The sequence below is a fragment of the Acinonyx jubatus genome, chromosome A1 (genome assembly GCF_027475565.1).
Source record: "Acinonyx jubatus isolate Ajub_Pintada_27869175 chromosome A1, VMU_Ajub_asm_v1.0, whole genome shotgun sequence".
In the NCBI taxonomy this organism is placed as follows: Eukaryota; Metazoa; Chordata; class Mammalia; order Carnivora; family Felidae; genus Acinonyx; species Acinonyx jubatus.
Window position 1 is genome coordinate 172,689,127 of NC_069380.1, and position 15,621 is coordinate 172,704,747.

Consider the following 15,621-nt stretch of genomic DNA (forward strand, 5'->3'; position numbering starts at 1 on the left):
GGAAAATGCAGTCCCTGGCGCCCACCTCCAAACGGGGTGTCGGCGCAGTGAAAACGTGAGACTGAAAAGCGCCAGTCCTGGTCGATGCCCGGTTTCTATCTGCCTACCATCCGCTTCCGCAACCTGAAGTTCTCGATTCCCTTCTGCCCGCGGTCCCGGGGCCACCGTCGTTTCTCATCCGAAAACAGACCTCAGAAAGGTATCATCAGTAGCCACTTCGGATTTTTTTGTGCAATAAAAAGCGGAATTTAAGATCCGTCTCGGCCTCCCTCACCCACTGCGATTTTTTTTTTCTTTAATGGTGATGCCTCAAAACCCAAGCCTGACCCCGTTCTGTACCCAGTGGAAAGGGAGGCTGCAAAGCAAACGGGGCTTGAATGAACCACCTTCCCCCTTCAAACCGAAAAGAGCATTTGTTCGGGGTCCATCTCCTTGGAAGGAGTGAGGAATGGTAAACGGAATGCGATTTGACACACTCCTGAAAGGGCAGCAGGCAACCACCCCCACCTCCCAACCCAGGGAATGCATCTAGTTACAATCCCCATTTGCAAAGAGCTATAGGTCCCTTCCCCCCAGTTTTAAACCGGTTGCCCTTTTGGTAGCTGGCAGATTTCAAGTTCAAGATTTTCCCTTGATCATCTACCAACCTCTCAGATCCCTGGACCACCCCCCCCCCCCCCGCCACTTCTTCTAAGTTCATCTTTCACTAGAGTTTGAAAAACCGAACAATTCCATTTCTTCTCCACGACTAACACAAGCAGCCAGAGGAATTATCTCCAAGTACTTGGTTCGCTATTGGCGATCCACTCCCCCAACCCAGGCTGAATCTGGGCACAACTCTTCATTGATTCACAGGAACATCCTAATAAAAATCACCAGCCCCCTCCCCCCCAGTCTTGGGGGCATTTTGGAGTTGAACCCAGCTAAGAACAGAGAGCACCCTTTAAAATAATTGTTTGGAACAAACTTTACTGCAATAAAACAAATGTTTAATTTAATTCAGAATAAGAGATAAGAAATAACTCTTCAATAAAATATATAAAATTATACAAGGCACCCTTTCAAAGGGATAAAAGTATACTGGGGGGGGGGGGGGGGGGAGGGGGAGACTGATAGAAAGATGAAGTACCAGGAGCTAAATGGGCTGTTTGACAAGACCATTTTTTTAGCAAGTCAAAACATGGCTTTCCCCTCTGCCCCCAACATGTTAAAAAGTATATAAATTTTTCTAATAAGTTTAGCACATACAACAGGTACACACACAGAGAAAGCAGGATTTGTTTTTCTTTCTGGATCTATTCATTGTTCAAGAATATTCAGCATATAGGTAATGGTTACAAGATATTTTTTTTTTTTTTAAGCAGAGAATTAACTACACTCCCCGCCCCCCAGTCACCTTTGCAATGTGTGAGGACTGACTCTTACCTAGTATTTCACAGAACCCGTCAATTCCCCCGACAGGCCTTAACTTTGTACTCTCCAATTATCTGAAATGGAGTTAAGCAACAGCCTTGGGAGGAATTAGGAAGTTACTTCCAAGTCCCACCTTACCCCAAGGCATCCTTAGGACTCTTCTCATCCCCCAACCCCCTTTTACCGATCTTACAAAAAAAAAAAAAAAGTTAAAACTTTAACAATCTGTAACAATGTAGAAAGAGGGAAAAATAGAGGGCCAAATATGGTAGTACCTAATGTGTTTTTTAATGCGTGTAAAAATGCAAAAACATGATGTGTCCCCATCTTCTTGAGGAATCTCTCCATTATCTAATTCCTAGGCGTGTTTCTAATTCGAATCTTTGTTTTCCATAAGCAGAAGGCAATCATCCCATCAAAATCACCCAATGTCAGCAATTTCAGCGAATAATCTGTGCCTCCTCTAAGAACAAATGGACTCTTTTAGGAAGGTGATATATAGAAAAAAAGTATAGATACTATGCATATAAATTTTGCCTTTCAAAATAATCTGAATTTTTACGTCTGCTGTATAAAAATGTATTATATTTTATTACATATATATTTATATATAAAAACCATCAGAGCCAATCTTTGTGAAAGGAGAAGGGGGCATCTAGAAGATGACACCAAGAAAATGGGACTTGGTGCCTCCAGCCTAAAGAAATGCGAACTATGTCGGTGGCCCTGTGGGCCTAGCCACTTAGGGTGGTGCATGCAAAGTTTGCGGAGCAGGAGTATTGGCTTGGTACAGCCTTCTTGGAGAGGGAGGGGGGACCCATTTAAACAAACATCCATCGTGGAAGTCTATGGAGCTGGTCTTCCTTAGGATAGATGGTACATGCCGTATCCGACTGGAGTCGCATAGAGTCCAACAGGCGGGATGGGGAGGACAGGTCTATGGAAGGGGTAGGACGCTCCGTATATGGATGCTGCTTGCAGGGGTGAGTTGATGGGGAAAGGGAGGCTGAAGCCAGAGGGCAGCATAGGTTTTGCAGCCATTTTCAGCTTCTCCAGTTCTGCCTCCTGCAGTCTTTTTGCCTTGGCCCTTCGGTTCTGGAACCAGATTTTGACCTGGGTCTCTGTGAGGTTCAGAGAGCTGGAGAACTCTGCGCGCTCTGCAATGGAGAGGTACTGTTTCTGGCGGAACTTGCGCTCCAGAGCGAGGAGCTGGGACGTGGTAAAGGGGGTTCTTGGCTTCCGATTGGTCTTGTGTTTCCGCAGGGTGCAGGTGGTGGGGCTCATGTGTCCTAGAGAACAGAGAGGGAGGGAATTAGCAAAAGTGGCTTTCTCTCCAGGTGTGTCCACCCCTGCACAGGCCTTCCTCTCTTCATCTTTCAGAAAGGGACCTCCGTCAAAACTGTGGGAGAAGTACCATATTTAAGTGGATAAGTTGCTTGATTTAAAAAACTGAGTCTTCTTACAAAAAGCTTGGGATTTTAACAGTGCATAGAACTATCTATATGGGAACCCACAGCATAATGGATAATGGAAATAGAATATCTATAAGCGGACCCTTCCTGAGCCAAGGGAGCTGAATGTTCTCTGAGAAACAAAACCACGTCCTCTGAGCTTCATTTCTCTGGTCTTTAAAATGGGGGGGGGGGGGGGCGGGATTCATGATAATCCTCACTTCTGTACAATGCTGAGATAATCCCATAAGAAGAAAAATGAAAAGGGTCCTCTAAACTGCGCTGGTCCCCTCTCCACACCGGGAAAAGTTGGAGCGCATCAGCATATTTATGAAGGATAATCGTGCAGATAAGGTCTGCGGTAAATTAACAGCATCTCTGGATTGGGAGCCGCCCCATGCAATAAACAGCCATGCAGCTGTCATTCCATCCAGTCTACAGATTATACAACCTGAACATCATTTTACAGATCTGAACGTGGGATAAGTTTCTTGGCCTGGTGCTTCTGTAATATAAAGTTTACTAAGAAGGAGGGAAAAATTAGCTCGCTCATAAATGTAAATGTCAGGGGAAATCATGCTGCCTCTGAGTTGAGAGCATGTGATGACATCTTAGTCATCCCTACCCATTCTCTGGTTTGGAGCAAACGTGTAAACGATTAGTTTGTCGCCAGGATTTAGAAAAAGGGAATAACACGCAAAACAAAGGTATGCCAAAGGCATCCAACCTCCATATTTAAAATGGATTCAATTATAGGAAGTCATAGGACGGGGCATCTTTGTGATTCCATGGTATTCAACTAACTTGGGGCTTCTTTTCCTCAAAGGGAGGCGGGGGCAAGAGTGTGGAGCTGAGAGGCAGAATGCTAAACAATTAATTTTCTGCATTTGGCTTTTACGAGCTATGCTAATTTTCCCAAAGTAGCCACAGTAGTAACTCCAAAGTACTCACGGGGAGAATGTCACATTTCTTGTTTAGTTACTTCGATGGCCCAAGAAAGAGTTTACACTTCATACTTGAGGGTGATACAACAAGTCCCACCCAGCCTCCATTTCCAACAAGAACTGGATTTGTCCTAATGTGACCATTATGAAGCATCATTTTCGGGACTGAAAAGCAAGTAGTAGGTTCTGCAATCCATCAAAACCAGAAATCTGGGTGAGGGATGGGTAAGAAACTACCACAGGAGTGTAGACTTTTGCGTAGGCAAATCCCTAAATAAACGGGGGGTGGGGGGGGCACCTACTTCGTAATTTACAAATAAACTAACAACACCGTGGGGAGACTCAAGAGACCTGCTTTCACCCTTCCCAAACCTGACCTAGCTCTCTGGAGGACCCAGCTGTCTCAACTCAGGACCAGGCTCCTAGAGTCTAAGCCTGAGCCTACTCTCTGTTTGGAAGAAATCTGTGCCCCGAACAGTCATCCTGGCCGCTCTAGAGGCTGCATTTGAATGATAAAACCCGGGCTACAGGGATTGCACACGTGTATCATAGCCATAAAGTCCAGAGGCTTCCTCTCAACACTCCCTACCTCGCCACCCCTCTCTCAACCAGTCAAAGGATGGATGCGGTTATACAAAGCAAAACAGCAGTTACCCTACTTCCTCCAAATAACAAACCTGGCCAGCCAGGTGGCTCCGTCCTGCCCCAGGCTCCTGCCCCAGGGCTCCCACTGCCATTTCTAGGCCCAAAGCACCAAAGGAACCACTTTTTGTTTTTAAATTAAATCCCTTCTCCAGAATCTTGGATTTTTCTCTCCTGAAGGTCACACCCAGAGCCCCAAACTGCCTGACCCCCTAGCAGGGAAGCTCATCTCCACAGAGTGGGGGGGGGGGGGGGGGGTTGTTCACAGAGCAAGTGGGGAATTGCCATCCCAGGACCTAAAGGCCTAAGGAAGTGAGGATTTCTGATCTCTGGACACCACTCTCAGTAAGGCCTGAATCCTTAATGTGTTCATGGACATTGACCCAGGCCTAGAAATCCATGGGCACTCAAGATGTGTCTAACAAATTAAGTTTCTTCAAGTTTCTGAGCCTCTATGTCACCATCAACAAAATGGGTAAATACCGTGTAGTGTGGCTCAGAGTACTAAATTTTAGAATGCCCAGAGCCCGGTCTGCCACACCGGATAGGTGATCATTAAATATTCCCAAGGTTGTTTTTTGTTTTTTGGTCAAGCCCAAACACAGTGTGTGCAGATTCCTCTGAACTCTGCTGAAATGTCCTTCTCTGTTACCAGGAGGCCGGCTGCAGCCACACAGAGATCAGATAAGATAATATGGTGAAAAGTGCTATAAAGCACTGTGCAAACTTGAGTTTAAATTCTTTGAGTCCTTAATCTCCACACCCTTTGAATCTTTCGGAGTTTCTAACAGGGTGGAGAGCTATGCCAGAGGGGACAGCCACTGAGGCCTGGGTATATGGCCTTGTTTTGTTCACAAAATACTATGCATCTCGAGTCTTGAGGGCTGACTGATGAGAATGAAGAAAGGTGTGATTCTACTGGCTTTGGAAAAGGTGCCTCCGCAGACCCCCTCTTTCTCACCTTTTCTAAAGGTGCACTGGGTAAGGAAATCTTAAAGACTAGGAAATAAAAATAAAAGAGTCTATAGGGAATGACTTCTCCAAATGCAAAAGGACCCAGGCCCAAAAATAAATGCTAAGGCAGGAGGAGAAATAAATTCTCCTGGGCCTGCATGGCCAAGTCTTGCCTCATTGGCAGGAAGCGGGGTGCAGGTGTGTGGACCTCCTCTTGGTTTCTTTGGGGAAAGGGATCAAAGGCGGTCAGGGCACCATGCACAGGAGCAGAGTTTGGACACCAGGACCCTTTGCCCAATTCAGCCATTGTTGGTGACCCGGGTCAAACAAGTCAGGTCCTCCTAAAGCCTGGTGTCTGTAAAGGGGGTAACCACCGGTCCTGTGCCTCTGCCTACACTTGGGGTTCCAGCAATGATCAGGGTCTGGTGAACTAATGAGCATCACTTTGTAGAACTTTCAAGCGCTGCTGGAATGCTGTTAATTATTACTATGAGCCAAGCGTGGCCCGCGCCCCGCGCGCCTGACCCCAGCCCGCTCCCTGCGAAGGTACTGGCTGCGGGGACAACAGGGAGACTTTGCGCCTTGGCACCAGCCTCTGCCGCCATCCCTTCCGGGGATCGGGACCCAGAGGACGGTAATGATTTCTACCCAATGCCGGGGGTTAGATTTCTGCCAGTCTATCTTTAAGATGACGGCACATCTCGCTGGGTTGTAAACTTTGAAAGGAGGTAAGGCACCTCCGCCTCTGCCCGGCACACATTCGCGTGCTCATTAAAAGTGTATTCCCCTTCATTCTTGGGACAGAAACCCGCTGGACGGTGAACCAAAAGTGAGCAAAATGGTTGGAGCGCGGGGCCGAGGACCAGAGAAACCGATAACCGAGCGACCCGGCGAACCCAGCTAGGATTCGCCCTTCAAAGACCAGCGACTCCTCAATTGTGTCGGATACTTTGCACAGCTAGGGGATCGCGAACACGCGATGCGCGGATACGAAGCCAGAACTCCTAGGCTTGCTTTCCCGGGCGTGTAGTGCAGAGGGGGTCTCCGTCCACCCCCCCCCCCCCCCAGCCTGGGACACCGGCCCTCGGCTCTCCCCCGTACCCCTGCGCCCCCGCCTACCCCTTGTCCGGCTCGGACGCTCACTCACTTGGAGGCGGCGAATATCTGCCGGGTTCCTGCATCCACGCGGCTCCGTCTTCTGAGTTCTCCGACTTCACCGAGGCGGTCTCGAAGGGCTTGACCAGCGGCCCGGGGCTGTGAGCTTCCCGGGCGCCGTGTCCCGGCAGCAGCAGCGGCCGCAGGGTGGCCCCGGCCGAGGCGCTTTCGGCTGGCAGTGGGGACGCCTCCTTGGGCGGCTTCTTGTCCGACATGAGAGCCTCCACGCTGAAGGGCAGGCTGGAGACCTTGACGCGGCGCTCCTCCGCGGCCCCCTCCGCGCCCCCAGGCCCCGGGCCCGGCCCAGCCACCATCGCCGGGCCCTCCTCATCAGACGAAAACAGGTCATTGCCTTTGGACGGAGAAGCCATGACTTCTCTGCCCTACGTAGCTCCCGGCGCGCGACTCCGCTGGCAACCCGGCAGCGGCGACTCAAACTTTTTTGGGGGGAGACGGGAGGGGCGCGCCAGGAGCCGTGCCTTTCCTCCAAGGGGAAGTGGGAGACTCGGCTCAGCCAATCCGCGCCGGCTCTGGCGCTGACGCCACAGACGCTCGCGTCTGATTGGCTCTCCAGGAAGAGGCTGGGGCCTTTTTTTTTTTTCCTGTTTGAAATAAATTAGGAGTTAATTACAGGAGCAGTCAGCAGAGTTGTTATTAGGCGATCCCTCAAGGGTTATAATCACGCCAAAACTGAAAAGTCCATGGCGTAATTAAGGCCGATTATTTAAAGAGGAAGTTCGCCGAGTCCCATTTCTTCTCTCTTTTGACCCCTTTTTAAAAAGGCACCTCGCGCCCATACCACTTTCCCCAACCCCCACCGCCAGAACAAGTTTCAAATCTCCAACTCACACTGCAAAAACATTTGTGAAGCTCCTACTACGCGTGGAAACTGGGCTACCTTTACAATTTTAGGAGACAACACTGAAAGCAGGGGCCAGCATCCTTGCTAAAGGAAATTATACATACATGGCGCTTCTAAGAGTATCTTGCTATTGGCAAATGCTCTACAGCGAAAGCTGTTACTGTAACTCCCCTGGAAGAAGGGACATGGGGAGCCCGAAAGATGGTCAGGAGCTGGTTTTCCAAATAGTTGGAAATTTTAAAGCCTTGGTCCCCATCTCTTCCACTTGAGACAAACCCAGCGCACTCTTAGAAACTGTAATCCGCGCGTTTTCTTTCCCTTGAATCTCTTCTCTGGGCGACACCCGGATCCGACCTTTTCCCCAAGACTATGTGTATTGTGTGTTCGTGCGTTTGTTTGAACCTATGTTTGTCATGTGTTTTGGTGCCAGTGTTTGCCTTCAAGGGGGAGGAGGAAGGAAAAGGCGCTGATAGTACCTAGTCCTTCCCTTCCTCTTGCAAATCTCAGAAATACTAGGTTCTGAGTTTGCACACCCCAGGCCTGTGTACATTTTTGAGAAGCACATTTTTTATTCATTGCACCTGGTTAAAAAAAAAAAAAAGCGTATATATCCCCACCCAGCCCCAAATTATACCCTGGGTAATTACATCTCAAAGCCTTAGTGATGACTGTACCAGCCCTGGGACAGGGGAGAGGGAGTTTAGAGGGCTCAGAGGCCTCGGATCCCTCTGCAGGCCACCGGCCCAAGACCGAAGAGCTTCCAATGACCCTCTCCAAGCTGCAGTTGCTCCCCCCTATATCTCAAGGATTACCCGGGAGTGATGAGATAAATAGAAATCTTCCAGCTCAGGGCCTGTACACAGCAGATGCTTGCTAAACAGTTCCCAGCGTCTTGCAAGGAAGGGACATTGTTCTTAATTACTGAAATGATCAAGGCTTGGAGGCTATCTCCCAGTTCAAGAATCTTAGAGATGTGACCCCCCCCCCAACCCATGTCTCTGAGGCACTGCTGTCTTCACCCTAAACATCTGCTTGGAGTGAAACTGTGCTGGCTGAGGATGTCCTGAATAGGCATGATCTGAATCTTAGGGAGGCACAAACAGTCTGCATTGGTCAATTAATTCAGTCCGACTAGACCATTAGAAATGTTCTGAAAAAGTTAAAAAGTAAAGGAGTCCTAACCACAGTCTTCTAAAACATCTGGGTCCCTCTCCCACCAAGCACATCCTGTCACCACCCCCCAACAAATTGGAAGCTCAGAGAACGTTTTTTAAAAAATTAAACTATCTGGAGATGTATGCATTTTCCCCTTGAGTCATACTTGATGATAGTTGGCTTGATATGCATCTCAAATACAATACAGGTAAATCCAGATTAAGTTCTGTGCCTTCTAGAGGTACCCAGCAAGGTGCAGGCTATATATTTTGGAAGCAAACCTGAAATTCGTTTAGCCCTAAGCTGCCAAAGTGTACAAAAGGGTTCCAGCTTTCAGTTGGGCTGTACTCAGGCACTGTTTTAGAATTGTTCCTGAAAACACACTGTTCATATTTGTTAATTTAGGGGCATACAGGCTCGTTCCTGGGAAAAATTTAAAAGTCAATACTACGAGAACTCTTTTTTAATGAACTTTTCTAGGACAGGAGAAGCCGGGTTCCCCTCACCACTTTCAGGTCCTGATGTCCAGACAGGGAAAGAAAATTATGAAGCTAGGAAGAGGAAAATAGTAGAGACAGAACAAGATAACTGGTGTTCAAAACCAGGATGCCAAGCTCTGGCCATCAAATGAGCAGGAGAGATGCCCAGAGGGCAACCACCCGGCTCACCTTGTCTTCTCCCTGCTGGGGTGGGGGAACATTCGGGAAAGGGGCTCACTTCTGCTGGTAAAAAGGTAGAACCTCAACAGAACTCTAGCCCTTTACGGAAAGCCCCTTCTGTGCATTGGCTGAACATTTTATTCACGTCTTCCTGGCCGCGGGACCTTGGGCGCATTATTTTGCCTCTCTCAACCTGCTTTTTGATTTCCAAAATGAAGGATAATAATCCTTACCTGGGATGGCTCTTATAGTGATTAAATTAAATAGGCTACAGAACGTAACCAGAAGGTAGAGGGTATCAATACAAAATATTATATATCAAAAGCAGTAGCAATTTATCGAATGCTTTCTCTCTGCTAGATACCCGAATTGAGGCTCATCGCCAGCCTTCACGGAGTTCACGATAGGTTCTTTGTAAAATCTCCGGGGCTGAGAATTTTGCGCAGCCTTAAAGGTGTCGTTTAGGTGTAGTCCCTTGGTGGAGGGCTGCCTTTGGCGCTTAGGGGACATTTAGTAAAGGTTAGTTCCCGGGGACACTGACGTGACTGCAGTATTTGTAGGCAGGAAAGTGGGGTTTCAAAGGGAACACAGCACGAAGAGTCAACTCTGCAGGATAGTTTACTACCTGTCCTCCAGGATCTCATTCGTTTCTTCCTACACACTGCTCCGGGCGGAGATCATTTCCCCCATTTTACGGGGAAAAGACCAAGGCTGGGAAGAACCAACTATGCTACCCGAAGTCACGCAGGTTGGAAGTGGAGGACCCGGGGATCCCCACGCGCAGCCCTGGGCCCTATACACAGACCTCACCCTTCCAAGTTCCTGCGCTCCCCGGGGGACTTAGCACGTTTAGGAACCCTGCGAGGAGCCGCCGCGCACGCGCACCGCGGGTCCCAGGGCAAAAAACGCTACTTGCAAACTGCGGTGGACCACGCGCGGACCCTTGCGTTTGCAACGCCCAGGACCGATCGCTGGATCCCGGCGGCTAGGAGGAGGCGGGGGAGGGGCGGAGGAGGGGGCTGTAGACGGGCCAGGGCTGCGGGCAGGCGCCAGGCGCGGGGAGATGAAAGGCGGGCTCCAGGGGAAGGGGCTGCGCCGGGTGACCGGCTCCAGCCGCGCCGGGCGCCCCGCCCCCGCCCCGCCCCGCCCCCGCTGCCCCGGGCAGAGGCGGCTGCCCGCGCCGGAGCCGCGTTAATTGCTCTCGGCCCCGGCACTCAGCCTGCGCGGAGCCGGGACAACCTCGCTCCAGGAGGAATGACAATTCGCCCTAATGGGACAACCTCGCTCCCAGAGGAGTGACAATTCCTCCTAATGGGCCTCTCGTTAGCGGCCTATTCTCCCGAACCCGGTATCAGAAGCGGGCAGACACGCGGGCGCCAATGTCCGCCTGGAAATTCCACAACACAGCTCCCCCATCACGCCCCCCCCCCCCAATCATTCCCTGTGTGACCTCGAGGAAGAGGCTGCTCCTCTCTGAGCTTTTTTTTCTTACCTGTGCCCTGAGAAGTAGGAATGAGGGCAATCCGACCTTAGTGGGGTGGGCATACTTCCAGGCATTTAAGAGATCATTTTCAGAGTTACAGAACTGGCAGCTGGGGGTGGGGGTGGGGCGGGGAGAGTGGCATTCAGGGTTGCTGCTTGAGGTTGTCCGAGGGGGACGAATCCCATGCTTCTGAAGTTCTAGACGCTCAAACCGGGCGAGCTACGGCCCCTGCCCGCTGAGATCACAACCTGAGCCCCAGTGGGCATGGGAGAGAAGGGTCCTTTGCCAGAGCGCTCTGCGGATTGCACAAGTCTGCCTGAAGCCTGAACTTTCATTAGCTTCCCATTTTACAGATGAAGAAGTCGAGGCGTAGACAGGAGAGAAGCTGGCCTGAGATCTCCGGTGGGACAGGTCCAATCTGACAAGGTACCCTGGAAGAAGCCCACAGCAAGGATGTCCTCCACGGGGAGGGGAAGGTTCCACAGTCCAGAGAGGGATGGGCCAGTTTGTGGAGACTTCCCGTTGCTCTTCGTCCCTGCAGGTCCCAGGGCTTTAAAAGGGGAGGGAGCTATGAGTTCCAGTCCTTCTCTAGTTGTATATTCAAATCCAGGCCCCGCTTTTGCCATCCTTCTGGACCTCAGTAACCTCCTTCAGAAGCAGGCTACTAGTGCCCAGCTTACAAGGTTGCTGGTGAGGACTAGATGAGAAGCCTTACCAGAAAAAACACGGAGCACAGAGTGTGGCTGCGTTAGGTCCCACACTCACAACAAGTGGTTGCAGCCGTCCCATCCCCAGCGTCCCGGAGACGCCCTGGCTTTAAGCAGGGTTGAGCCCCGTATTTCTCATGGGCCAGTGGATACATCCCTTCATCTCCTGGGTTTCCTCTTCGGTACTCTGGAAATGTCCAACATTCAGTAAGTGTCGGATATTATTGTTTCTTAAATCATTACTGATACCTTTACCTCCTTCTCAATAGATCTGCCTGGCATCACGCACACGTGGGGGGCCAATGACCCAACACTGGATGATTTGAGGCATGACTCTGCGACTTTTTTTTTAGCTTTGGCCCTCCCCGCCTCCCCACTCCCGTTGGTAAAATGGGAATAACTACCCATCTTTTGAGAGGGAAGCAGATTGGCAACTCTTGTTGAGTCAGGGGTAGGGACTGGAAAAATAATTGCTTTAGACAAATGGTTCTTCTCAGAGTCACTTCTGTTTCCCAGCCCCTGGGTACAGCTCACTGGCACCTTCCCAACCTCCCCCCCCACCCCCACCCTTGCACTGGAGGAAGGTTCCCAGGAGCAAGGCCCAGGCTCTGATTTTTCTGCACGGAAAGACCAAAGGGCTCCCTGAAAGAGAGAGTTCCAGGAAGCTGGGTGGCTGCTGGCCTATGGAACCAGTCTAGCCATCCAGGATGGGACCCAGGGATCCTGCCCTGCCATTCACAAATCTCTGCCCACCTACCCCTTCTCGGTTTGCCCATCTTTAAAACCAGAAAAACCACCCATACTGGGCTGGGCTGAGGTGAGGTTAGAACCAGGGTTCAGTGACTGTCAGCTCTCTCTTATGCCTCAAGGAACCCTATGATGTAGGGGGCCCTGATGGCTCCCTAAGGAGGAGAAAATTGAACCTTAAGTCTTGATAAGAGTTTCTCACAACTAGTAAATACCAGGGTTTTGCTGATTTTAAAATTTATGTATTTTGCCTGAGGCAGAAGTTGCTGTAAAGGTGGGAGGGGAGGCATTTGGAACTGCTCACAGCAATGATTTCCATTTCCTTCCACCTTGACAGATGGGGGGCGTTGAGTCCGGGATGGGCTAAATAACCAGCAAGGGGACACAGCAAGGGCACCCTGGAGGGTGGATTCCCAAATAGTTACACAGGAATCTCCCATCTCTCTTACTTGGTGGCTTCCGAATTGTTTCCGCCAACTGGGCCTGGGGGATGAGGGGAAGAGGAAATGCGGGGAGTTGTTTAACGGAGATAATGACATATATATTTTTCATTAAGGAAGACAGAATCGCTTTCAATTGTTCCACCCCTAGTCGCCCGGTGGGGTGGGGTATAAGCAAGGTTTGCTTTACCTGTATGACGAAGACAATTTGTTGGTCGTTTCTGGAAGGGAAGGGGGTTGGGACACTGGAGCTGGACCCCAGACCTGCGTCAGTCTTGGAAGGGGGCTGCAGGTCACCACGGGCAGGAGGACCCTTGCGGACCGGTGGGGGGTGGGTGACAGAAACTGCGGTGCGGCTGTAGGCGTGGCAAAGAGGATTCGAGTCGGGGGCCTCACTTGCCCCTCAGGACTGCACTGGGGTGCGGACGTTCCGCGATCTCTCCGAATCCCTCTCGGCCTCCGCCCTTGAAGTCGCACACCCCATCTCGTTGAAGGCGCGACTGCAGCTCGGAGAGGCGCGGCCACGAAAGGAGTCGGGCTGGGTGGCGCTTCGGGGCCCCGGAGCCGCCTCGGGGACCCTCTGATGCAGACACCCGGCCTCCTGGATCCACGGAGGTCTGATGTCAGAGTCCCTGCGATACGAACCGTGTACAGCGCCCGGAAGAGCCCCTAGCACAGCGAAGGGCTCAATAAACACCACCAGCTGACTAAATGAAAAGCCCAGCAATCAGAGTGGCGGAAAACTTTGGGCCGCTCACGCCACTGACTCTCGGAAGGTACCGCTTTCCCCAAGTGACTTGGAGCGAACCTTGAGTTGTGACGAGCGGTCTCTGCGTCTTGACAATTGGGGTCAATGTTGGATTCGTGTAAGAGGGGGCAGAGTTTTTGATTGCCTGCAAAGAAAAATAGCCCTCATTCTACCCGGTGCCGGGAACTCACCAGACTTTGAGTTAACCCTCGCACTCCCCAGTAAATAGCTGCTCATTTCACAAGGGCTGGGGAGGCTGTCTCCGGGGCAAGGTCCCGCAGCAACTAAGTGACCCAGTCAGCATTTGACCCCAGGTGAAACTGACTCTTGACCCCAGGTGAAACTGACTCCAAACCCGAATTGGTTTCCCTTTATTTTTCTCCAGATTGCATTTCTCTTGTCCCTGGCCTGACCCAGGGAGCCACTCAGCATCACGCTGTTATCTTCACCTGCTCCCTTCAGTAATAGCTTGATTTTGTTGCATTTCCCAGATTTTATAAAACAGGAGTGTGTTTACACAATAGGAAAAGCACACCTGAATGTATCCTCAAACTGAGTTTGAGTTTCTCTTCCTTCTAATAATAGTAGTTCACGCTTAATTAAAAAAAATTTTGATATTTATTTATTTTTGAGAGGGAGAGAGAGAGAGGGAGGCTGTGAGTGAGGCGTAGAGAGAGAGGGAGACACAGAATCCAAAGCAGGCTCCAGACGCAGTGCTGTCAGGACAGAGCCGGACAGGGGGCTCGGACCCATGAACTATGAGATCATGACCTGACCTGAGCCGAAGCTGGAGGTTTCACTGACTGAGCCACACCCTGACGGAGCCACACCCAGGTGCCCCGGTAGTTGATGCTTATTGAGCACTTACTATGTGCCAGACGCTGTACTCAGCACAAGACAGGAACAAACTCACTGAATCCTCACTAGAACTGTATCTAGTAGCTAGTATTATCATCTTTACTTTGTGGGGAAACCCGATTCTCAGGCATGGAAAATCTAGAAAAATAGGATTTTTTTTTTTTTAATTATGTTATTTAAAAAGAGGTCATTCTCTCCCTATCCTCTACCCCTCCTCCAAACCTAACAAATAATAGCCACTGCCATTTAAATAGGAAAAATAATTTTATTAGATCCGCAAACTTTAAATACAGTTAGGCCTCCCTCTGCTCATAACTTTAACAGCCTGTGTGTCCTGTAGCTTTTGGTAAAATTGGCCCTTTTCTCCTTTTTCACCTTTCCACGGGGGCTCTTTGCAGTCTCTGTGGGGAGGACAGGAGAGCGAAGGGACAGGCCCCTGACCACAGCCACGAAGCAAGGATTCTTGTGTCCCTCACTTGCGGGGTGACTGAGCAGGTCCCTTCCCTCTCAGGGTCCCCGGCTTTCCTCATGGGCAAAACGAGGGGGGTACGGTTAATTTCCTGTCCCTCCTGCTTCTGTGGCTTTCTGATGAGGGAGTGAGTAAAAAGCTCAGTCTGCTCTTAGTTCTGTCTACCCCCAGGCTGAGTGAGGTCTCCAGGAAAGTAGAGACATAGAATGGAAAGATCACAGGAGGCCGGGAGGAGGGGGGGTCGGGCCGGAGAGGGGGGTGTGGGGGGGGATGCTGTTGGAACCCCGATTTTATCCTGGACCAGCTGTGTGTCCTGGGACATCCTCCCACTTTTCTGAGCTAAGAGCCTCCTGCTCCCTGCCTGAAAACTGGGGCTAATGATTCCCATCTCAGGGAGTTAGGAGGAGTACACAGGCTCCCGGATGTAAAATTCAAAGAGCGGTTAGATCTGCACGCTCCCCCTGTGCTGGTTGCCTGTGTGAGAAAGGAGAGCACCTGAATCAGCAGAAGAGGGGCCTAGGAGGAAACCCTGTGGATCATTGTTAATGATATAGTCAGAGCTAACACTGCTGGTGAGGACACTTGCAAAGAGGCTTATGAAATTATGCTTGCTAAGAGTCCTCAGGGCCTGCGGGCAGCACAAGGAAGCTTTGCCAACTGGTGGCATAGCCCTGCTCAGGGAGAAGATTTGAGGGGTCTCTGGACCCAGCACGAAGTGGCATCTAGGCACATGACAAGAAACGTTTTCCCTTTTCAGGGATCTGTTCACCTTCCCGTTAGACTCAGGAGCCTGTCTTGGCACAACTTTAACACCTCGACAACGATGGCTAACGTCCTGTGGACAAAGCGCAAGGCTGCGATCTTCGGGAGGCAACAGCCATGTAGCTGGAAAAAAACAACAAGATCATGTTGCCCCCACTCTACTTATTTTCGG

General features: G+C 50.5%; 1 protein-coding gene across 3 annotated transcripts; it reads right to left on the minus strand.

The window, feature by feature from the left end:
- Window positions 1-967: 967 nt before the first annotated feature.
- MSX2 (msh homeobox 2) lies at window positions 968-7,059 on the minus strand. 3 transcript variants are annotated; one of them, XM_053226343.1, is made up of 3 exons: window positions 6,552-7,059; window positions 3,816-3,994; window positions 2,563-2,702 (listed from the first exon to the last, which is right to left on the minus strand). In XM_053226343.1, exons 1-2 carry the CDS (start codon window positions 6,928-6,930, stop codon window positions 3,843-3,845), a joined length of 531 nt encoding a protein of 176 aa, XP_053082318.1. In that variant the 5' UTR covers window positions 6,931-7,059; the 3' UTR covers window positions 2,563-2,702; window positions 3,816-3,842. The 3 variants fall into 3 exon arrangements, with proteins under 3 accessions (XP_026890577.1, XP_053082318.1, XP_026890586.1); XM_027034776.2 differs by lacking the exon at window positions 3,816-3,994 and having other exon boundaries at window positions 968-2,702; window positions 6,552-7,049; XM_027034785.2 differs by lacking the exon at window positions 3,816-3,994 and having other exon boundaries at window positions 2,579-2,702; window positions 6,524-7,055.
- Window positions 7,060-15,621: the final 8,562 nt, after the last annotated feature.

Coding starts and splice junctions, on each gene's coding strand:
- MSX2 (XM_027034776.2), bottom strand. CDS start 6,930: ATGGCTTCTCCGTCCAAAGGCAATGACCTGTTTTCGTCTGATGAGGAG. Junction 2,703..6,551: donor CAGATATTCGCCGCCTCCAA/GTGAGTGAGCGT, acceptor TCTGTTCTCTAG/GACACATGAGCCCCACCACC.